Source organism: Indicator indicator, chromosome 21, assembly GCF_027791375.1.
Source record: "Indicator indicator isolate 239-I01 chromosome 21, UM_Iind_1.1, whole genome shotgun sequence".
In the NCBI taxonomy this organism is placed as follows: domain Eukaryota; kingdom Metazoa; phylum Chordata; class Aves; order Piciformes; family Indicatoridae; genus Indicator; species Indicator indicator.
The window spans coordinates 16762287-16785866 of NC_072030.1; the positions used below are offsets into that span (position 1 = coordinate 16762287).

A 23580-nucleotide genomic window follows, 5' to 3' on the forward strand; every position below is an offset into this window, starting at 1 on the left:
CCAAACCACTCTATGATTCTATTATCTATATCTACCTCAGTTGCCTGAAGATGAGTGTTTTGTTTGATGCCAATGACTCTCATGAGGGTCACCTGCTGACACAAACCAGTAACCTTATGCTTGGCAAACACAGAGGCATTAAGATGGGACAATAAAATGTCTTTATCTAAATGTTGTTCTTCCAGAGGACAGTAGTCATTTCAAATGAGTTTACAGCAGCCCAGGCTGGTCATTAACACACCCAGCACTGAAACAGTCACACATCATCACTGAACAGAAACAGCAAGGAGTTTTCTTTGCTTTAAGCACACCACTTGTTATCCTGCTCATCTCAACCATTACACACCAAAAGCAATGCCTCTTTCTTTGGCCAGGAAGCAGGGCAGATGAGGCAGCACTGAGCACTGGTACAGCCTGGCCACATATACAGCTTCCACTTGGAAGAGACTTGACTGCTCAGCCATCCCAGTAACCTTCTGCCAGCCCTGAGTCAAGCAGGCTTAATTCCACAGGAACTGGATTGGATGTCTCAGCTCCCCTGCCACAGCTGTCATAACCACCCCTGTCCCTGCAGCTGCAAGAAGCCTTTGCTTCCACAGTCAGGCTTCTATGCTGAATACTACTATAAAGGAGGGGGGGAAATTACACAGAATCACAGAATGTTAGGGGCTGGAAGGGACCTCAAAAGATCAGCCAGTCCACCCCCCCTGCCAGAACAGGATCACCCATATCAGGTCACACAGGAATGCATCCAGATGGGTTTTGCATATCTGCAGAGAGGGAGACTCCACAACCGCCCTGAGCAGCGTGTTCCATCACCTTTACAGTGAAAAAAATGTTTCCTCCTGTTTCCATGGAACTTCTTATGCCTTAGCTTCCACCCAGTACCCCTTGTGCTGGCAGTGGGCATCACCCAGCAGAGCCTGGCTCCATCCTCTGGGCACTCAATTGAAAATGTTAACTCCAGCAGAAGTTTGTATCATGCTTCACAAGTCTCAGAGCTCTTCTTTCACTACTGTAATTTTTTTGTTGGTTCTTACACTCTTGGTAAATTAAAATATTATCTTGTAAACTAACTCTAAACCACCACTGTTTTTATTTCAAATTGATGTCTGCTAATTCAGACAACAGGAACAGGAAAGCACACCAGGGAATGCCCCAAAGACCTTCTGAGCATGAGCAGTGCACCTCCAGGAATCAGTACCATGGGGATTCTCTTCTGTCTAGTTGTGACAATCTCCTCACAGCTCTAAAGATTTAACTTCCAAGAGTTGTTCCTACTAAAGCAAGTTGTGCCCTCCTGAACTGGATTGATAAATCTAACTCCCTACCCATAAAGTGCACACATTTTTAGCACACATTCGGTGTATCTAACCATAGACCCCTATGACTGCTTTGCCCAGCAGAGTGGAGTTTACATCTTCTTACTAACATTTTCCTAACTTGTCAGTTTTATTTTGATAACATGAAGTTAAGATACTACCTATTTAATGCTAAGGCTACCTGTTTAAGCAAAAAAATCTGACATTATGAGCACTGCCTTCTTCAAAACCTGATTAATAATAACTTCCTGGGATCTCACATGGAAATGGTCCAAGTCTGGAAGTGTTTCCTTTTTTTCCACCTATAGACATTTATCTAACATTCAATCTGAAGGCAAAGTGTCATTTTTCCCACAGACTGCTGCTGCCCTCTGTAGGATTATTTTAGATAAAATATGAGGGACAAAGTAGAAGATAAAAATAGCTAAGAAAAAGCTTGCAAGCCTGCCACATTACAATATCCCTTTACAAACATACTACAGGTGGCAGATTAAATCCATGCTTCCTACAACTTCAGAAGTTCAGGGAGTTTACAAAGCGTGGAGTAATAAACAGAATATTCCCATACAACATCACCAGACTTCAGAGACTGCAAAAGGAAAAGTGGGTGCTTGAAGATCAGTGTGGATAGTGGACATATGAGGGTGTTCAGAGCTGGTCAACAATAAAAGATAAATAAAAATTACCTCCATTGTGTGTAGATAATCAAACCACTGAAACAAGCTCATGAGAAAATTGACTGTGTCAAAGTCTGTACTGAGGTTGTATGCTTCAGTGTTGACATCTCCTTCTTCATACTACTTAGGACACTGCTCTGCTACTTTTTGTCATGGAGAAAACTCAGTTTTCTTTATTTGAAATAGCACATAAATCAAATTTTGGTTATTTTTACTTGGTGCTCATGTTAGGCAATTAGAAGGCCATGGCTATGTGGAGCCTTGAGATAAGGAGTAACTAGTAAATCACATCCAGGCACAGAAGTGCAAAGCTCACTTGCCTCTCTACATTCCACTTCTGATTTAAATGACTTCTGCAGTGACTTTGGGAGGTGGCTAAAGCTTTTCATGCTATAGTATGGTTGTGGTGTAAAGCATTTTAAAGGACAAGAAAGCAAACCAAAGGTACACTTACATATGCATTGAGTAAATAACTGACATTTCAGAAGTGAATGAAAAGGCTCCAACTGTATGAAGGGATTCTGATGACATTAAAAAACAACTCCCAAGCCTGAGTGGCTCATTATTTTTCTCAAAATCCAAAAATATAATTAGACTTTACCTGCACCTTTTTTAAAAGAATAAAAGCATGGAACGGGAATTTCACACATTGCCATACCCTGCCTGGAATGCTACTGCAGTTACACATGGCTAATGGCTGTGACAATTACAAACTGGTACCACAGGGGATTGGCATTTTATGACATGAGGAATGAGGGCACTGAAATTCCTATAAATTGGAAGGGAATTTTGCATACAAACTCCAAAAACCAAATTAAACCTTTGTGCTCTGTCCTGAAATGAAGAGTCCACAGGCCTGACCTAGGTGTCCCAGTCATATCTACTAGAGAAGATGTATGTAGCTCTTCTCCACATCTTGAAACTGGTTTCAGACAGCATGGGAAGACTGAGAAAGCAAAATAAAGCACTGAAGACACAATGTGAGGTGTAGGAAGCGAGACTCAAATCTCTTTTCCTGTGTTCTTTTGCTGAGTGGACACACGCAAACATTGCATGCATGCATCCATCCAACAGTCTCTCACTGACATCATTTTTGATGTCACCTAAATCCCCTCCCCAAGGCTTCTAGAAAACCAGTGGTCTCATCATTAACTGATTCATGGAATCTGTCCCAAAAATCTAGGTTATTTATCTCCCAGTAGCCAGTTATTCCTCCATGCTCCATTTACTGTCCTTTTCACTTCTGCTCTATGCTGTTTCAATTAATGCACTTTCATTGCCACAAGACACAGCCAATTGACTCACAAGACAACTCACATTTGGAGGGAAAGGCCACGCATTTATTACTAAAAGCTGAACATTGCAACCTACTATGTAAGAAATGATTCAAACACAATGCACTGAAGGCTACCTTCGAGCCCAAAGTGACCACTCCTGCCAAAACAGGCTGCCAAAGCAGGCAGATTTCCCTTTCTCTGGTTTCCTTCTCCAAAAACACTCAATGGAGCTCATGAAGGCTAAAGAGATGAAAATGTACCAAGACTGGCACACAACATGGTCATGTAAGTCTCATTTCCTTCAGCAAAATACAGGATATGGGTCAGAAAACTTGAATTGTCTTAGCACTTTGACAATAAACTTTGTCTGGCAATGTTACAATTAGCTTAAAAGAAGCCAAAAATTTGTCAGACCAACTGCTTTTGTTTCTCATGGATGCAGACCAACTTTGTGTCAGGATTATATTTTTAAGTGAAGTTCAAGTTCAACTTACATAAGCCCTCTTTTTTTTCTTTTTTTTTTTTGTAAGACCATAATTTATGACTGGAAATTTTGACCAGAGCAAAACTCTGAGTATTTAATACAACTTCTGCAGGCTGTCAACCTCAAACCCACCCTTCTTTCTTTCTGTCATGTGTAATACCCCCTAAAAAGTAGAGGCTCTTGTGTGCTTCTTCAGCAACCAGTTTATCTTCCTGAGGAGATGGATTAGGATGAGGAATGAAGGTTCACAGAACTGCCTGCCCAAATGCAGTTGATACTTAAATTACTCAGCTGACAAATTATTGTTATTTCTCTCTGAGGTTTTTTTTTTTTCTTTCTTTCCTTTTTTTTTTTTTTTTTTTTTAAGAGTGGAAGCAGTACTTGACTGTCCTTATTTAGTCATCTTGGTAAACTGAGAGAAAAGCCAAGATAGTTCAAGCTCCCTTTTCAGTGTAGCTTAACAGCACACCACCCATGCACAGGTAGGAATCACACAGCCAGTCAACACATGCTTCAAGACAAGACACATCCCCCGGTTCAGGAGTTATGGGACATGAGCAAATAGGAGAGTATTGATAATAAGGAGACAGTAAGGAGATATTACAGAGGAAAACAAGGGTTCATCAGCTCCACTGCTCATGCCATAACTGCTTGCTCTTCCAGCTGCAAGCCAGATCTAATTCAGATTTAGATGCTGATGTTACAGTTAAATAATTACTGTTTACACAGTGACCCTTCTGAAATAAGCAAGCAGGGATTTACCAAGGCAGAACGTTGCTAATTTAGCAGCATATTAAGTTCATACATTAAATTATAATATAATTATAAGAATCATATTATTCAGATGGGAATTTAATTTTCTTCCCATATAAGGTCTGACCAAGGTGATTCAGAATGTCCCTGGAGGCTCCTCCATTGCCATCATCATGAGGTTTGGGGCTGTAATAGCTAGCTGAGGTAACATTCCAAAACCTAATGACATGCAATCATAGGACAACAGTTTCTAGAGAAGGGAAAAACACAATTTCCTGGAAAGAAACAAGCATAAGGACCACAGGCAAGTTGACCCAGACCAGAGTTTTTCCTTCAAGCAAAACCCTCATTACTGTAAACAGAAGCTATGCACAGAGGAGGAGGAGACTTGAGCCTCAGGGCTGTGACTGCCAAGTCACTGCAAGGAGATGGGAGTGAAACCCAGCACTGATCTCTCCTGGGCAGAGCAGTGACTCTGCTCAGGATATAGAATTAGCTGCCAGCCTCTGCCAACAATTTGACCAGATCAGACTGGAGTGATTTGCTCAGTTCTCACCAGCCACATCCCCCAAAACTCCACTGCTAAATGCTGCTCCACAGAGCTCAGAGCTACAAAGCCAAACTAATGAATGCTGTCAGATGACTCCAGCCTAGTGAATGGACACGAAGCCAGTAAATGTCATTCAAAAAAGCACCACTTCAGACAGAACACAGTGCTCAGCTCCTCTGAGGCACTGCCAGGCACACAGCTTCACTACACCATTTATAAAGCTATGACATGTTCCTGCCTTCAAACACTATGCTATCCAACACTCACCTACTTTTGTAACTGAAAAGGACACAAGAGGAAGTTTTCACCCTATAAAAACACTGAAGAAATCATCAGTGGTCATTCTCCATTCCTGTCAAGCTACTCATCAAGATGTCACTTTGGCAGCACCAGGTTTCCTCAAGGCTGGTTTTTGCATGTACTTTCAGGACAGCAAGCTACAACAGGCTCTCCAGAGAGGTTGTGGAGTCTCCTTCTCTGGAGACTTTCCAGACCCATCTGGATGCATTTCTGTGTGACCTGTGCTGGATTCTATGGACCTCCTCTGGAAGGGGGGGTTGGACTTGATGATTTTTGGAGGTCCCTTCCAAGCCCTAACATCTTGTGAACTTCAGCTATGTTAAAAGAGGACTACAAGTCAGAACTTCAGTGACACTACAGGAGGACCTGCTCTCCTTTGAGAAGAGCCAGCTGCTTTTTGGATTGTAAATGTCATGTTTACAACACACAGCTCTGAGATAGTCTTCCAGAGCTCAATAGAAGATTCCATTTCCCTCGAACAAAGCCACGATTAGGAAAAATCTGAGCATGTAAAGATCTTGAGTGCTTACCTTTGTCATTACTACTCGTTGGTGTTGGAGGGGGAAGCCCAGGCTTGGATTTGTCATAGTTGTTAAAGCTCTGGCTGCGTCGATTGTTGGCACTAAGGGAACCACGAGCTTTGGCTTCACTGCCCGCAGCGGACACCCTCATGGTGGGGCCTGGAAGTCTGATGAAAGAATTGCAATGTGATTAAAGAGATGTTAGAAGCAATCTGGGGAAGCAATGAGGGAATACCCATGCATCAGCTGGAAAGAAAATGATTAATATGCTCATAAAGGTCTTTGCTCTTTTATAAGAGCAAATAAAAGAGCTGTCCTATGCATGTCAGACAAGGTACAGTCTGAACTGTTTAACATCAGAAAAGAACTTCTCTGAACTGAAATTAATGGTCACTCACCATAAATGTTGAATCAGAAGTAGTTGCAAGCAAATTCAGTGGAGACTATATCACTGGTACAAGGTTAAGACTAAGGGAGAACCTACTGTTCTTAAACCAGTTTGCTGGACACTTTATTATGTGCTGTTCACAAGGGCTACCCTTATTTTGGACAAAACAATGAGACAGAACATGGTTGCCCTCTCCCTTGTAGAGTAAAAGCAGATTCAGATCCTGCTCTGAAAGCTACAAAGCTTGGCAGCCAAACCTAGTGGAATTTTAACCTAGTTGAACTACCTGAGCCTATAAAAATCACACAAACCTCAAGTGCCCCCTTTCAGGGCAACCACATTATGGGGGAGCTGAGGATAAGCCTCTGGTTTAAACTGGCTCAATCTCTTCCAGCATTTCCTTACCTGTGTTCACAAGAGTTAGATGTTCACCTAGAAAAAAATGTAGTTAGGAGTCTAGAGTACATAGGCAGGGAGGGAAACTACTTTCATGCTTTGCAGGCAAAAGGGGAGGGAGAAGGCTTTTCTGTAAAGCTCATCAGATTAGGAAAGCCACTGGCACCACATCTCAGAACAACATCTGTGCCTGAGCCCTTGGAAGTCAAAGTGCTGCAGAAAGTTACCATGCCTCTACTGTTCTTTTGTGCACCAACCAGCACGTGTTCCTACATTCTAAGTAGATAAAACAGTAAAAATATTTGGCAGTTGCTATGAATGCATAGTGCAGAGAGTCAGGGAAGCAGCTCACTTCTGTAAAGCAAGGACCTCCCATGCCAGACTAAAAGAACCAGTTCTTGTCACCTCCAGCAGCACTGAAAGGGACTGCGCTCTGCCATCTTCAGATTTTCTCTTGAGAAGAATCTCTTCAAAACTTCTCTATATAAACCACAAGATCTGTCTTAAATACCTCATGCCAATTACAGGCTAAAATGAAGATGTGCCAGTTGCCAAAGAGAATGGGGATGCAAGCAAGCAAATCACCGTTGTGCCGCTGGGAAGCAAGAGAAGCCAGGGAAGAGTCCAGCAGGGCTTCCTAAATAAACTGATTTCTCCAAGACTAGTGAAGTCATAGGAAATACAAAATGAAACATGAAGGAAAAGAGGAGAAATGTCAGCAGCTGCATGCACATGCTTTCAAAGCTCAGAAAAGGCACAAGGGCACCATTCAAACAGAAAACCAAAAATGACTTTACAAGCTCAAAGCACCACAAATCTGGCACAGCATATCATGGTTCTGAGGTTAACTTTGCTGAAGCCTTTTCGATGAACCCTCCAATTTATCCAGCCCTTTTCAACACTGGAGGGTGCTAGAAAGTTGCACAAACTCCTCCTTGCAGCTCAAGGTGTAAATGAGAGCACCTCAGACATGCTTCAACCACTGCAGAGGAGACTGCACTGGAAGAAGCAGAGGCAAACCTGGGACAAATGCTGTGTTGGGACAAATGTTATGTTGGAGACCTTAGAAGCCACCAAGACATGAGAGTTCATTAAGAATTTGTTTTGCTTAATAGGAAACAGATCAGATTTCCTACACATTAGTGGGATGCACAAGAAGCTCAGCTGGAAGTTTCTACTCAGTGACAAAACAAAGCCAACCACCACAGGAAGGCTACTGAAGGCCCTAGTATTGGGAGGGGAGTTTTCTAGCAGGGAGGGAAGGGATAAGGCTCTTGTGCTGATGGGTAAGAAAAGGCTCCCCATACCCATCCAAACAAGTTTTTCAAACCTGTCACATTTTTAAGTAAATAAAGCTCCTCAAACCATGTGACCACTCAAGAAGTGACAAGTTTTCAACTGAAGTCAGGATTGTCACTGCCAATAAAAACATATGAGAATAAAAAAAAAAAAGGTGCTAAAAACACTCTTGAAAAAGATAACATTTCTCTTAGACTTTTTCCCACCCCTGCAGTTAACTGACTGATTTTAAGCCCCTGCTTTTGGTCTTAGGCCAAGACATTTCACAGCAGTGCCTGTGAAATCTAGGGGGAGAAAAAAAAAAAAACCTGAAGGGGTGGAGGGGAATATTTCTAGCTCCTTGCTCTTAGAGACAAGGTACTGAGCTCAGAGAACACTCTCCGTTACTGCTCGTGAGCACCTCTTCTAGGCACATATGAACTGTCAACCCATAATGATGATCAAAAGAGAACATGAAAAGCAAACATGGGTCATTTTAACAGCAGTTATACTGCAGTCCTGTTGTCATAAGAGAGGTGAGATGGGGGAAATAGCCCCAAATTCTACAGCAGAAGTAATGATCCATACAATCTTGCCAAGCTGAATAAAAACCCTAAGCAATAGTTCACAAACTTAGCAAAAAAAAAAAAGGGTACAGTGACAGTTACGTAGTTTATCAGTTTTAGAGACTATATAGTAATAACTAGATAAAAACTCCCAGCAAAGCATTTTAATATGGAATTGTAGGAGAAGTGCCCATGATTAATAGCCACATCAGTAACACAGCAACCTTTCTGATCACTGAGATGAGATGGTTATAAGAGCTGGCATGCAAGTCATGCTGGGATTCAGGGAAAAAAACCCTAAAAAAAAAAAAGAGTCTGAAATACCTATGAATAGACTGAAACATCTATGAAGGGAAACTAGATGTGCTCAGCTTCAGAGCAGGAACTCTGTGAGACAGACCCACATGGTGCTGGCTGGGCTAGCACAGCTCACAGGATGCTCCACTGACTACCTAAGACACTTAGCCTGATGCTGTTGTTTCAGCAATGCAGCAATAAACACAGCTAATACAGAAGTGTACAGTGGGGAGAGAACTCCCAGAACCATGTTTTTGTTCTCAAAAGCTCATAAGGACAAGAAAACCAAATTATTTCCTCGAGGGAAGGGGAAAGGGAAAAAGGAAAGGGAAAAAGGAAAGGGAAAAAGGAAAGGGAAAAAGGAAAGGGAAAAAGGAAAGGGAAAAAGGAAAGGGAAAAAGGAAAGGGAAAAAGGAAAGGGAAAAAAGGAAAGGGAAAAAGGAAAGGGAAAAAGGAAAGGGAAAAAGGAAAGGGAAAAAGGAAAGGGAAAAAGGAAAGGGAAAAAGGAAAGGGAAAAAGGAAAGGGAAAAAGGAAAGGGAAAAAGGAAAGGGAAAAAGGAAAGGGAAAAAGGAAAGGGAAAAAGGAAAGGGAAAAAGGAAAGGGAAAAAGGAAAGGGAAAAAGGAAAGGGAAAAAGGAAAGGGAAAAAGGAAAGGGAAAAAGGAAAGGGAAAAAGGAAAGGGAAAAAGGAAAGGGAAAAAGGAAAGGGAAAAAGGAAAGGGAAAAAGGAAAGGGAAAAAGGAAAGGGAAAAAGGAAAGGGAAAAAGGAAAGGGAAAAAGGAAAGGGAAAAAGGAAAGGGAAAAAGGAAAGGGAAAAAAGGAAAGGGAAAAAGGAAAGGGAAAAAGGAAAGGGAAAAAGGAAAGGGAAAAAGGAAAGGGAAAAAGGAAAGGGAAAAAGGAAAGGGAAAAAGGAAAGGGAAAAAGGAAAGGGAAAAAGGAAAGGAAATCCATCTAACACTTCCAGGCTGCAGTTGTTGTAAAACACCTAGTGACAAACTGTTTTCAACAGGAACCCTAAACATGCATCCAGAAATATTGCAAAAGGATTACTCATGCTTTGCAGAAGATGAAGAAATGCTAACCTAGAAGACTTTTTCTGACCAAGAGTGAATCGGATGATTTTGCTTTGAGATGAGTCCCTGGGAGATGCACTGTGACAGGAAAGAAAAAGTGGAAGACAACAGTGAACACACAAACTTTTTTTTGGTTTGTTTTTTTACCCCAGGCACTGAACTGGGTAACTACTTCTAGGGAAGAAAGAGCTTTTATGAATTTCACAGGAGGAAAAAAAACAAAACAAAAAAAAAAAAAAAAAAAGAAAAGCTTCTTGCCTGAAGTATGACTTCAGGTCAGAACTCTGAAATGAATTAATTTTTACAGAGCACTGAACATTTGATTCTGCATGCAACCCTCCTTCCCCCCACCCTGTTCCTCCCCTTGATTACTCTTTTCCTTCTCAGCCTTTTAGATGTATTTAAGGAGAATCTGAGCAATGTAACTGCAGTATAGACAAGAAAACATCACACTTTGGTTTAGATATTGTTAGATCTAACCTTTGGGTTAGATATTGTGAGATCATTTGGAACTCAGCACAATCCAGACAATGTACTGAAAATACCAAAGCAATATTCAAACCATCCCATACACCTCTGCATGTTTGGAGGGGAGAAGCGCAGGAGGGGAGAAGCGCAGGAGGGGAGAAGCGCAGGAGGGGAGAAGCGCAGGAGGGGAGAAGCGCAGGAGGGGAGAAGCGCAGGAGGGGAGAAGCGCAGGAGGGGAGAAGCGCAGGAGGGGAGAAGCGCAGGAGGGGAGAAGCGCAGGAGGGGAGAAGCGCAGGAGGGGAGAAGCGCAGGAGGGGAGAAGCGCAGAATGGTTTAGGTTGGAAAGGACCTTAAAGATCATCCAGTTCCAACTCCCCTGCCATAGACAGGGACACCTTCCACTAGACCAGGCCTCCTCCAACCTGGCCTTGAACACCTCCAGGGATGTTCAACCACATCTTTGTTCTACAGTAATTATTTCCTGTACAAGTTTCTACATGCTGTAGCAGCTCTCTGGTTTTCAGTTGTATAGAAGCATTGTTTACACCCAAAATGAGCATGACCGAGCAAAAACCAAATAAGCTCTGAGCAGGCTCACTTGAAAGGTTTCATTTATACTCATGAAGCAGCACTTCAGCTACTGTTCACCTTAACAGGTGTTATTTTAAGACAAATAAGCCTTAAATTGAAATATCAAACAAAAGGTTTTCATACTTCAGTGGTTGTGCAAACATGGCTTCAGCCTTTAATTCTGCCCAGTTATGCCCACCCAAGCCCTTGCCCTCCCAGCAGGGGAAGGGTCAGACAAGCAGAAGGCTGTTTGTGGGGATACTGCCTTCACAATTTGCATTCATCCTAACCTGCAAAGAGCACCCCTAGGATTAAAGACATCCAAGGGACAAAGACCTGCCTCTGTTCATCTATATTCTGCTCTAGAAGCACCATTTGTGAAATTTAGTTTTCATGTATGCAAACCAAGAGCCTATTTTTGACCAGCAAGCCAGGATTTCCTTTTGACTGTGTGATGAACTTGATTTCTTTTACCACTGCCAGAGCCTTCCACCTCTTTGTGAGGACTGAAGTTCTTGTAAATTTGGAACTCAAAAGTTGTTTTTCATATGCTCCAGGTCTATGATCTGTAATGGTAACAACATACCTGCTTTGTGAATAGAAGGAAGCAAAAGGAATACTGAGAGCAAAGTATTAGATATATTTTTTTATATATATAAAACTATTATATATATATATATATAAAATATTTATTCTTATGAAATACTGTGGTTGCTTGCTCTAGCAGGTATTTTACACCCATCCCAGCACTTGGAACAGATTTAAGCACATCTGGTTTAGCTCCCAAAGGTGTCAGGTCAATTGCTACCCAGCATTCAATTTCCAGCATGCTCTTTATTCTAGAGCTGAACACAAGCAAGAAGTTTCTTTGGCATCTGAAGACCTTTAACAACAAGAAACACAGAAGTCAAAAAAACCCCACCACCAAGGAAATTTGCCCACCTGGACTGCATTTCTGGTTGTGCTTTGAACTGAAGCTGCGCAGCTTGAGGGGGCTGTTGGCACGGAGGCTGGAACGGAGCTGGTACCTGCTGCTGGGGTACCCCAGCCTGGCACGGGGGTGGAGGCCCTGCTTGCTGGGATACTGGGGGAGGCTGCTGGGACGGATAGTGTTGTGGCTGTTGCTTCTGTGGCTGCTGTTGCTGTTGCTTGTATCGAGATAGACTGAAGAAAAGGCCCAAGATGGCCTTTAGATTCCCATTCCTGATTTCTGCAAGGCAACATTCAGAAGTTACTGGTGAGCCACCCAGACTCGGTTCCTTTGGGACATGACAGACTTTCTGCATCTCTGACCAGCAGTACAGCTGGTTACCAGTGAGCACCAACTGCAAATGACTAAACTCATCTCTCCCCTGGGTTGTCTTGCAGTTCTGCTCTTGTCTGTGTTAATGCCAGCATAGTTGAAACACCACTTCCTTTAAACTAATGAAAAAACCCCAAACAAACCAAAAACCCCCTGAGAAGTGAATGAGCAACAGCACACTGTGAATGATTTCTCAGTCCTCAATATGCACAAGGAGGAGAAATGACTCAGTTATCACACAATATTATATAATTTCTGGAATATCACAGAATTTTTAAGGTGAGAAAAGACCTTTAAGATCATCAGAGTTCCATCATCAACCCAACACCACCATGCCCACTAAACCACATCCCAAAGTGCCATGGTCACATATTTCTTGAACACCTCCAGGTTTGATGACTCCACCACCTCCCCTCAGCAGCCTGAATTTTTTCCTAATATCTAAATCTACCCTCAGCTGGTACAACTCAAGACCATTTCCTCTCATCCTAAATTGAGATTGATTGTTTCCACTATGACAATCTGACACAAGTTTTGCACCAGCAAATGTGGTTATTGGGTGAAATAGCTTTATTAAACCAGATAATTACCAGTCTGATACTGTCACAAGCAGATAAAGAATGGATACCCAAAGTACTTGAATTGACATACATTGACAATGAATGTATAACCATTTCCATTCCTAAATGTCATTCTGTTCTTAGACCATATTTAAGTAGTCCTGGTTATCTCCCAAATCCTCAGGATATTCCTTGCCTTTCCTTTTTAGCTTCTAGCTTAAATTTCCTTTTTGTTTCCCTCTTTTCCTGCCTGCAGCCTGGCCCTTCCACCAGTGCCCTCCCTTCACTGTCTCCATTCCCTTGTTCTAATGATTTTAAATCCCAGGAACCTTGGGCAGCTAACTTTCTGTCTTCCTTTCTTTTCCTAGCCAGTTTTAGTCTCCTCCTGGACAGTGAGGTCCTGATGAATCCTGCCTGTTCCCCCTTTTCCCAGTCCATTCCCATGCAGCCTCATGTCTCACTGCATCAGCATCTGCATCAAGCAGGTTCCTGCTCTCTTCAGCCTGTGTTTAGCTAGGGAGGACATGGATGGAAGTCGACAATAAAGTGGAACAGACACAAAAGACAGCAAAGCACAGTGAAAAGGATCTCCTTATCTTCAGTAAAGAACTCAAATTACTCAGGGGAATTGTAAGGAAAGTAGCACTTAATCACAGGGTGAAGCATAACTAAACAGACCCAGAGGCACTGGGAAGCTTAGCTGCACAAATAGGGGCCAGCAGATAAAATAAATCACCACGGGTCTGTGTGTTTAAAGTTAGCAAAGCTTCATGCAACTGGAAACTTGATTTCCAAGTGCAGTGAGAGGCAATTCTAACAATAACCCACCTAAAAACAAGCTGCTCTCTATGGCTGTCTGCTTTCTGCTGCATTTATCAGAAGATATCAACTATTATCAAGATCACAATTATTTTCCTAGGCTGATCAAAAAAATAATAATCAAAAGCAAAACACCTTTAATGAGTTTCAAAAGAAGCAGTCTCCTTCTCTCTGGATTTTAAGCACAATATTTTCAATGGGACTTTCAGAGGTAGTTCTGTTTCTCTTATCTTACGGACAGGCTGAGGTAATTGGCCTGGCAGTTTGCCCCTGCACTTTGTACAAAAAGAGTATTTCAAAGAGTCCTTCAGCCTCACTGCACTCTGCCCATCAGGGCAGTCTCAGCTGCTTCCTGCTCCAAGTCCCCTCCAGTCCATGTGTCAGCTTATATAGGCAGATTAACTTAGATAAGGACGAGCGTGTCACCCACCCATCTTAAACAGGGAGCCAAAAATTACTCTGCTTCTGCATTTGAAACAAACACTCCAGACATTTGAGAAGAACCTGGAATTTGGTTTGCACAGAATTCCCACAAATCTGCTCTTTGGAAATTTCCACCCTGGAATATCTCCATTGCTGCTTGTTTCCCCTACAGCTGCAACTTCCACCACTGCAGTTTGCTGATCGTCCTCCTCTGTCTTCACAACACTTGACTGGACTTGGTGTGTGTGGAAACAAAAACTCCACCTTGACACTGGAAAGGACCTAAACCAGAGGAACTGCAGAGAGTGCACTCTGAAATTCACTTGCCTACAGAACTGTGAGTGTCATTTCAGAGGAAGAAGTCCAAGCTGAATTGTGGCTGTTCCAAAGTCTAGTGAGACATTTTCTTTCATCACTTTATGGTGTCATGATTTGTTCAGCTAATTGTTATCCAGCTAATCTGTTACCAGGAGAGGTGCAGCTGCTGCCCATGACATCAGGTTGAATGTCTACTGCATGTTTATGTTTCCCATAGTCTTCCATATCTTGGCAGCAAGGAGATCCTGTGTGGAGGAGGGCAAGCTTAGCTGGGCAGCTGCAGTTTCGGGAGTCTAAAACCCAGCTCAGCCTGGAAACAAGCTTAAGAGCATGAATATGTAGAGAGATCAAAGCAAAGGGCAAACATCACAGCAAGATGAGCAAAGAATTTTCTATCATCCCCAGAGTTTTCTTCAGTAATGACAAATAGAGATGCTAGGATTTGAAACTGGTTGAGAAGGGAGTGCCTGGTTGGCTCCACGCTGCTGGGGAAGGGGGCCTGAATCTACCACAGTGTGGTCAGCATCAGTGATTGCAGATCTCCTGGGTCTTCATTGCATAAATCCATGAAAAAAAGACTATACCTAAGTGGCATGCACATATGAAAGCAGGAGTTTTTAACACTGGAAGGATATGACACATGGAATCCTAAATTATTTCAACATTTAGGAGCCATCCAAATTCCAGTTTTGAATCATTAACTTCCCTCCACACTAGAACTGCTCTATTGAAAAATATTCTCATGCAACCCAGGAGAGGCTTCAGTGTTTATTCCCATTTGGAAGCAATCACAATCTTCTCCTTCCTCCTAGAGATGAGGATCTGCCAGTGAAGTAAACAAAGTTCCTTGCAGTTGACCTAGTAGGTCTTGGCAACTTGTGCAGAAACACTGTGTGTTTGGTTACAGTACTCTGCCTTTGAAGGGGTTCTGTGTCCTCTCTTCCTCACTTTCCCCTGCCTTCCTCAGCACAGTTAAAGAGTGACTAAGAACAGAATTTGAATTTACTGTTGAATTCAAGTCTTTTAACTTTATTTTATTTAAAAAAAAAAAAGCTCCTTCCCTCCTCCTCCCTTTTCCTTTTGTGTTAGTGTTGGACTCAGTAACTTGTGTTGGCAGCAAACACTGCTGGTCTCTCCTTAGCTTCTGTGTGATACAACAAGTTAATTCCTAGGCAGTGTAAAAGAAAGGAAAAAAATACAAAATCAGCAAAGCCAAGGGATAATCCCTATCTTGCCGAGTGTGACTTGTGATCTGGGAGAAGAGCAACAGCCCTTGATCATGCTGTCCCTTCCCCAGGGTGAACGACCACCACACTGCCAACTTGGCACACCCAGACAGTTTTCTCACCAACAAGTCTGCTACTTATCTTAGCTTTCCCATTGAACACCTCCTGACATCACCTGTTCTGGTCATCTTCTTTCCTTCACTCATTAAACTTTCCTTATCTTTACCCAAACATTTTCACCCTTTTGCTCTTCCTGTCCTCTCCAGTGCTTAAATGCCTGCTTGGATCAGCACACCACACCCACACATCCTTTCTTGCCTAAGCTCTAGCATTCCTTTAGAGGAAGAAAACACAGCTTCAAACATACAGGCAATGAAGTTATTCACACACAGGTAAAGGTACATGCATGACTGGATGATATAACCTCCTCTAGACTAACTTTGCAAAGAAAATTAGCCACCAAATCTAACCTGAAGTCTCACCTGGTGCCACACATCCAATTATTCCTTCTGTAAAGCACTGAAGCAGATTCTGTGTAACATATTCAAAGTTTCCCTTAGCAGCTGCTTTTCCAACTGTATTTAAATGAAAGTATAAGTGAAAGCTGGTGCTGAGGATGACAGAAATCTGTCTGATCTCGTAATAAGACAGCAGCTAAACAGTTTCTGAGCCAAAAGGTACCACACATCATGACATATGTCATGCACTGGCATAAAGGAATATAGCACACCCAGTCATGTTTGGGTTGCAGAAACATTCTGCTTCTCTTCAAAAGCAGAGTGGTTAATCAGAGGTCAAAAAGTTTTTTTTTTCCTTTTTCTGTTTTGGTTCACAATATTTCTATTTTATCTTTTGGAAGCAATCTTTAATAAAAATCTTCCTAAAAAAAAAAAAAAAGAAAGAAAGGAGGATACTATTGCAGCTAAGAGAAAAACTGAAGAATGAGGAAATATATTTTTCTCTCAAGAGGCAAACAATCACCAGCAGGTCACTTTAAACGTGTGTAAAATCTACATACTCTGATCCACGTGGCAGTTATAGAACTGAGATGGAAAAATTCTGGGTTTTAACAGAAAGAAACAAAGAAGTGATTGAATTCTGCTTTGGACTCATTGATTGTTTTTACCAGTCAGCTGTGGGAACCTTAGCTCTGTATTTTACCCACCTTTCACACTGAGATGTGGGGGAAAAAATAAGAAACAAAAACTGTTAAAAGTTCCAATTACCCTGAAATCATTCGTCTTGATCTCCCATTGCACCTCATGTGCTGGTTACAATCACAAGCAGTAAATCAGGTTGCTGATTGGAAAAGCAGCTTTAACAAACCGACCAACTCACCTTCTGCTGACAGCCCCTGGATGTTAATTCCCTTAGCAGCCAGGAAACTCAGGCATGCATCTATGTTTTCAATCTGTTCAGGAGCAAACAAACAAAAGAAAACAAGTGACACAAAAAGCAAATTCATTGTACTAACTGTTTACTTTCATCTCCTGACACCCTTTATTGCACTCAGTCTTTGTATCACACAAAAAGTCCCTTGGCTCATGATGTGGAAATCATAACACGAAACCTCCTCAGTTACTAAGGTCCTAACCTCAGCCAGAACCAGGTGGGTCAGGACTTTCTGTTATTTGTGCTTGCATGAAACAAGTTATTCAATACTTTAACCACACACACAAAGAAAAAAAGACCACAGACCACTTACTGAAGGGTCAAGGATGTTATGCCAGGATTTTTAACCTGTGATAACTATAACAGACATGAAACTGAAAATAAACATGGAGACCACATTGCTAGAGAAGGCAGATTGCCACTTGCTCTTAAGTTGACAGCTGGCAAAAGTTTCCAGCCACAAAAGTAGTTAAATATAAAACCTGTAACAGGAAACTCCAGCTGGAATCCAAAAAACGGTGACTTGTGACATCCTCTGCATGTCAGAAGTGACAGGCAAGGCTGGGAGCTCACTGAGGGGCACATCCTGCCCTTCAGAGATGGCACAACCACACTGAATTGCACTGGTGGCCTGCTTTCAGCTGGGATAGTTCATTTTCCTTGTAGTAGCTGTGTTATGAATTTAGGATGACAACAACACTGGTAACACACTGAGGGTTTAGCTGTTGCTGAGCAGTGCTTACACCAAGGCAAGGACTTCTCACTCTGTCCTGCCCTTGGAGGCTGGGGGTGCACAAGGAGCTGGGAGGGGACACAGCTAGGGCAGCTGACCCAAACAAGCCAAAGGGGTATTCCAGACCATAAGGCATCATGCCCAGTACATAAACTGGGGGGAGCTAAGGGGGAACATGGTGACTCAGGGACTGGCTGGGCAGGGCTCAGTGGGTGGTGAGCAGTTGCTTTGTGCATCACTTGTTTTGTGTAATTCTATTACTGTTTTCCTCTTCTATGAAACCGTATCTCAGCCCACAAGTTGTACCTCTTTTTTTCCCAGTTCCAGGGTGGCTGTGTGTCTGTGTAGTGCTTACTTGCCACCTGGGGTTAAATCACAACAGGATAAAGTGAATTTTGACCAGGTAAGGTCTTCTGCACAGCAGGTCTGACTTGTTAGTGCCTAAAGCTGCTATATGCAGACTGGACTCAAAATCTACCTAAGTAATCTCCAGAAAGGTTGGCTGAGTTAGGCATTGCTTCCCCCACACCTCAACATCACAAGAGAGATCTTGCAGTAGCTTCATGCCTAGTTTAAACACACTAGATACTTCCAAACCCAGACAGATACCGAAGAACACATTTCCTGCAGTATTCAGATCTTAGAGCCTGTAGCTGGGTGCAATTCAAAGGTTCATTAATCCACACTTCAATATGACACCACAGTCAATCTCTACCTTTTTCCTTCTTCAGTGCTCAAGAACCCTTTCAAGCTTTTAATGTGGCTCTTTTATTGAGGTGATTTGGGACTTGGCCAGAAAACCAAAGTTCACCTTTTCAAGAATAAACACCACGAGGCCATTCCTACCACTTGCACTTCACATGGCACATGGAGCCCAGAACAATTTCAGCCTTCTGCAGCCATGGGTAGATGTCTCCCCTCCTAATGAGGAGGACAAGTAGCATCTCATCTTCACTCTAGATATGCAGTTGCAGAAACTCAAAGTAGCTTTTTTAGTTCTGCTTTGCTTCTCTTCCCAGATCCCTAATCTTTGCTTAAACTCTTCTTTAGGATGGAGTGACCAGAGGGTAAAGATTTACTTCTGGGTAGCAAGTTCCTCATCTGTACCCTCACTCTTGGTGCTACATAGTAGTTCTTGCTGATTTCCTAATCTCATGCTCATTGCAGATCCAGAGCAGGTTGAGTGACCTGCACACCACTGCTGTATTAAAGGACAGTTGGGCTACCTTGCCACACCAGTTCTAATACCCAGCCAAAGGCTGTGAGAAACAGGAGCTTTTTGCTGCTCTACTACTATGGAAAAGGAATGAGGAACACAAAGAGGGTACCACAAAATGCAGAAAAAAAGATACAGGGGGGACACAATGAAGACAATCCCCTTATGGGAAATACAGCCTGTCCTCAGCAACATCTCCAAAGGTACCATCTCCATCCAGCCAATGGACAGAACATCATGCACATACTGCTTTGTCTCCCCTCTCCACAGGCAGAAGAGTTTCAGAAGCCTTTTCCTCCAGCAATGAAACAAGTATCTGTTCAGTGACATCTTACCATGCCTTATGGCAGAGGGCTGCATATCTTGGCCTTTCCCAAACCAGTCCAGCTCTACCTGTCATGTTATTTGCTAGGTAGGATGATGGTGGAGGTGAGAGGGTGGCTTGTGGTTGTATTTAGACTGCAAGCTCTGCAACACAGAAACCTGTGATCCTGCCCTGCCTGTCTCACTGATAACAACATACAAATGGTAAGCAAACAGCATAACAGCTGTCTGGATCTCCGGGAAAAAAAAAAAAAAAACAAACAAACCAGAGACAGCAAACCAAACCTTATCTAGGAGTAAGAACCAGTATAAAATGAGGGAAAAGGACATCCAAGCAGAAGCAACTTGGCAAATGACCTCTGCAGTAAATCATGCCTACATGACACCACCAGATCACACTTGATCAACAGAAACCCAGGAAGCTTAGAGAAAATGCTCTAAACATTCCTAAGCTCAGCATCTGGCCAAGTGCTACACGGGTGTCTGCTGCTGGGCAGTCTGGCACAGCTCTGGGGAACATCTTCCCATCCAACCGGCCTTCAGCTCTGAGGAAACATACCATGGGTAGGGCCAGAAGAGACCCATTTGTTGCTATGGCAACATAAAACTCAAATTTCCAAACATACACTGACAATAAGATACAAACTCCCCAAGCGAAGCAGGGGGAAGGTTACCAGAAGACAGAGAAATTCCCTTTAGTACATAGCTGAGAACAAGCTCGGAGTAGGATTACTTGAAAAGGCCTGGCCTATATTTAACCACTGGGGTATGTTCCCAAAAATCCTGTGCTAGGAATCTGGGAGGAAAAACATGCTTGTGATGCCTTTGATCTTTCCCATGGAGCTGCTCCCCTGAATTAGCAGCACATGTCCAGGCAGCAGAGTCCTCCTTGGCTTTGTGGAGCAGGATCAGCCAGACATCAGCCCCACCAGCCCAGCAGGGCTTGGAGCAGCAGTCCTGTAGATTTATTGCACCTAGCTATGGCAACGTTTAGACAACGCTGGCTCTATAAAAATGTTCAAAATGTTTAGAGGAGCAGGTTAAATTGGAAACCTGCTCTTGAAGAGCAAAGACAGAACTGTTTTCCATGAGAAAAATACAAGCAACTAAAAAGATTTTATTTTCTTTTCCAACATTATTTCTTTAATATAGCAGAAGCCATTTTTAGTTCTTTGTGCAAAACACATCAGCTCACCCACTTAGTGGATATTGCATTCACATAGTTAGCTGCTCAGGTGATGCAGATGGCTTCAGGTCATATTATGCCTGACAATCATCTCCTTAACAGGTACCCAAGTTCTATCCTTCAAGGACGGGTCATAACACACCAGCTTTCACCTTTATTATTTCAATTCATTAAGGTGTTCTTTGAGAAATATGTCTAATATGTGACATGCACACCGACAATAAAGAAGATTTCACCAACTCACACTCTTCAACAAAAAAAAAAAAAAAAAAAAGAGTTGGTAAGGGTCACATTGAGAAGTGGGCATCCAACTCTTCCAGTCCCATCTCCAGCTATGTTTCAGCTGTCACCTGTGTCTCTGCCAATATCTCTCTCCACCACCAAGTATCTCTCTTCTTTGCCTTCAAGTCCACATTTTCCATATTAACTTTGCTGGCCTCTCTCCCCACTCACTTCTGGCTGATATGGATATTCTGTTTCCCTCATGTGAGTCTCCACTTCAGTGCTCTGAGCTTTCAAACATCTCATCCTTTGCCTTTGTCTTACCACATCTAATCTTTACCCTTATCTTACCTGCTGTGTGCTCTCACACACGTGAGAGGTAACACAACAACCTGTCTCCCTCCTTGCTGTGCAAAAAGGATATATTAATATACAACACCATAAAATGTTCAGTTATCACACTGTGCTGAAACACTGCTGTGAAACACTGTTTCAAAACCTGTGAGCAAAAAACGAGGGGAAGGGGAAAGGGGAGGGAAGGAGGAAAGGGGAGAATTTTCTGTAACCAAACAGCAGAAAGCCCTGCTAGGGTTTATTGACCATTTAGGAGGGGAAACTTATTTTACCCTCCTTCACCCAGTTACTAAGAACAATGCCAATATGTTCTGGGACTTCATTCTAAAATCCCAAATGCAGTTGTGGTGGCAATCTCCAAATCTTCTTGGTCCGAGAGCCTGTGCTCCATACAACTTCATCCTCTATCAACCACAGGATTTTCCACATGCCAGCTGAGACTGATCAGCACAATTACAGGCTTTTGTTTGGAGGGAAAAACTAGGGAGGTTGGGAAAAGAAAACACCCTCAAATGGATCTTGGGTAGAGGACAAGACATAGAATAGTCTGTAATAGATGATGTAAAAGCCAGCCAGCTCTTATCTGGAGCAAAGGAAGACTGGGATACTCCCCACAGCAGAAAAACCCAGGGAAGATGACAAGGAGAGAAAGGTTCTCACCTAGGAGATTTTTCATGGAGGCAGTGAGGATCTTTGTCATGTCATTGCTGGCACTGGGACTAGATTAATAAGCACTGATGGTCCCACATGGTTCTGCAGTACTAAACTCAATTTGACAAGGCTTATTAGCACTGGATTTGAGCCTGACAGACCCAAGCTGTCTCTAGTGCTCCATTTGAGCAAATTTCTCTGATGCTCTCCAGCACTGCAGGAATTGGTACAGCAAAGCAAAGAGACCTGATCTGGCTCTGTGTTGAGCTTGCTAAAGTTTGGCAGGCTTTACTGGCTGAGGACTGTGTCCCATGGAAGCAAACACATTTGGTTTCAAAGCCCCTTTTAATGGGTTTGGAAGGCACAGATCAATTTCTAAACTGATACATCTGGCTGGACATGAGCTGGCTCCTCACAATCCAGCCCACAGGTATCAGGGAACTGGGAATCTACAAACAAGACAACTGCACACAGAGGGAAAGATGGTGGTAGAAGGCTTTCCCCTAAACTCTTCTGTATCTCTATTTCATGAGAAAAGTTAAATCTTCATTTATGATGCCTTTTTTTCTCCCCTTCTCCTCCAAATCTATTCATCTGTGGTATCCACCTTAAAGACTACAATATAGACATGGACACCTGTAACTGAAAGATTGATTTAAGAAAATAAAACTAGACATCACCTGGTTAAGTGTTTGAACTGGATGGCCTTGCCTCTCCTACCTCTGAACCAGAAGTGCCAGACACAAGCACCACCTCCCACACTCTGTAAGCTATAGTGAGAGGAAAAGTGCCATGAAATGCACAGGACCCAGCACTTACGACCCAGAACTTCTGTTCTTGCCTTAGTATCTTACTGCAAGATGCTAAAGAGCTCTGTAAGCATGTGCACCTTACACAGCAAGCATAACCCTTGCTTTGTAAGGTGAAGAAAACCACTGGGGACGCCTAGCTATGACCCATGCACTATGCCTCATGAGCTGGGGACGCAGTGTCACTCCACCCTCTTGAATGAGCAGCCAGAAAAAAAATCAGAGCTTCAGAGGAGGCAGTGCAGTGCAAGCATTTCTTACCAGCACTCTTTACAATTCCTGACACAGCAGATGCCCCTGCATGCCTCTGGTTACAACCAGCTCTGCCTTCTATAAACAACATACAGCACACATCCAACTACCCAACACAACACTGCTCCTCCATTGAGAGTAATGACTTGGTGACTTTAGCTACAATGTCCTGGAATTTGTTACAGACTGCAGTCCTGAATGAAATTCAGTTCTTATGATACACTTGCAGAACATTAAATTATAGTAATTGTCAAGGTTTCCTCAATTATTTATACTTCAGACAGCTGCTGTGGCTACAGCAAGAATAGCAACCAACCTCTTCAAAGCAGTAAAAAGTAGCCATGATAAATCTTTTGGATGGTTTGCTTTCACAGAGGTCTTGCTCCCTGGGTTTTAGCAAGGTTGCTGCCTTCCAAGAAACAACCAAAAGCCAAACTGGAGCAGCACGCTGCAGTGTGGCTTCTGACTGAGGATGGCAAACTCTCATCAAAGCTTTAAATCCTTTGTTTTTAAGGTTGTGCTGAAGCTGCAGTCATGGAGGTAGGGCCAGTTGGGAAGAGTCATAAAAATGAAAGACATGAAAGCAGTTTCACACACAGAGCAGACAGTCACACATCCCAAAGCCAGCATTTGCCATGCAAAGGGGAGAGTGTAGAACACACATTGTAAAATGATTTTCTTTTTTCCCCCCCTCAAGACACAGAAGGAAATCACCTTCTTTAAAGCAACATAAATTTTAAACACTTCTCCTAGGATGCATTTTACAAATCAGTTTATTTGCATTCCTAGTAAAGTTCTGCCTACAATTTTAGCTTCAGCAATGCTCATAGCAGACATACTTGTGAGGTCCTACATGCTTTTCATTTCACTGCA

At 42.7% G+C, this 23580-nt stretch overlaps 1 protein-coding gene across 4 annotated transcripts in view; it reads right to left on the reverse strand.

Moving 5' to 3' along the window:
* The window catches only part of NAV2 (neuron navigator 2), a 334773-nt gene that overhangs the window by 106907 nt on the left and 204286 nt on the right, over positions 1-23580 (reverse strand). For 3 of the 4 annotated variants that reach the window (XM_054390533.1, XM_054390531.1, XM_054390532.1), the window contains exons 4-6: positions 16907-16979; positions 11862-12129; positions 5894-6051 (exon numbers count right to left, since the gene is read on the reverse strand). In XM_054390533.1, the coding sequence (XP_054246508.1) occupies positions 5894-6051; positions 11862-12129; positions 16907-16979 (499 nt within the window). Of the gene's footprint in view, positions 1-5893; positions 6052-9890; positions 9960-11861; positions 12130-16906; positions 16980-23580 lie in introns of all 4 variants that reach the window. The other variant, XM_054390530.1, reaches the window with a different exon arrangement.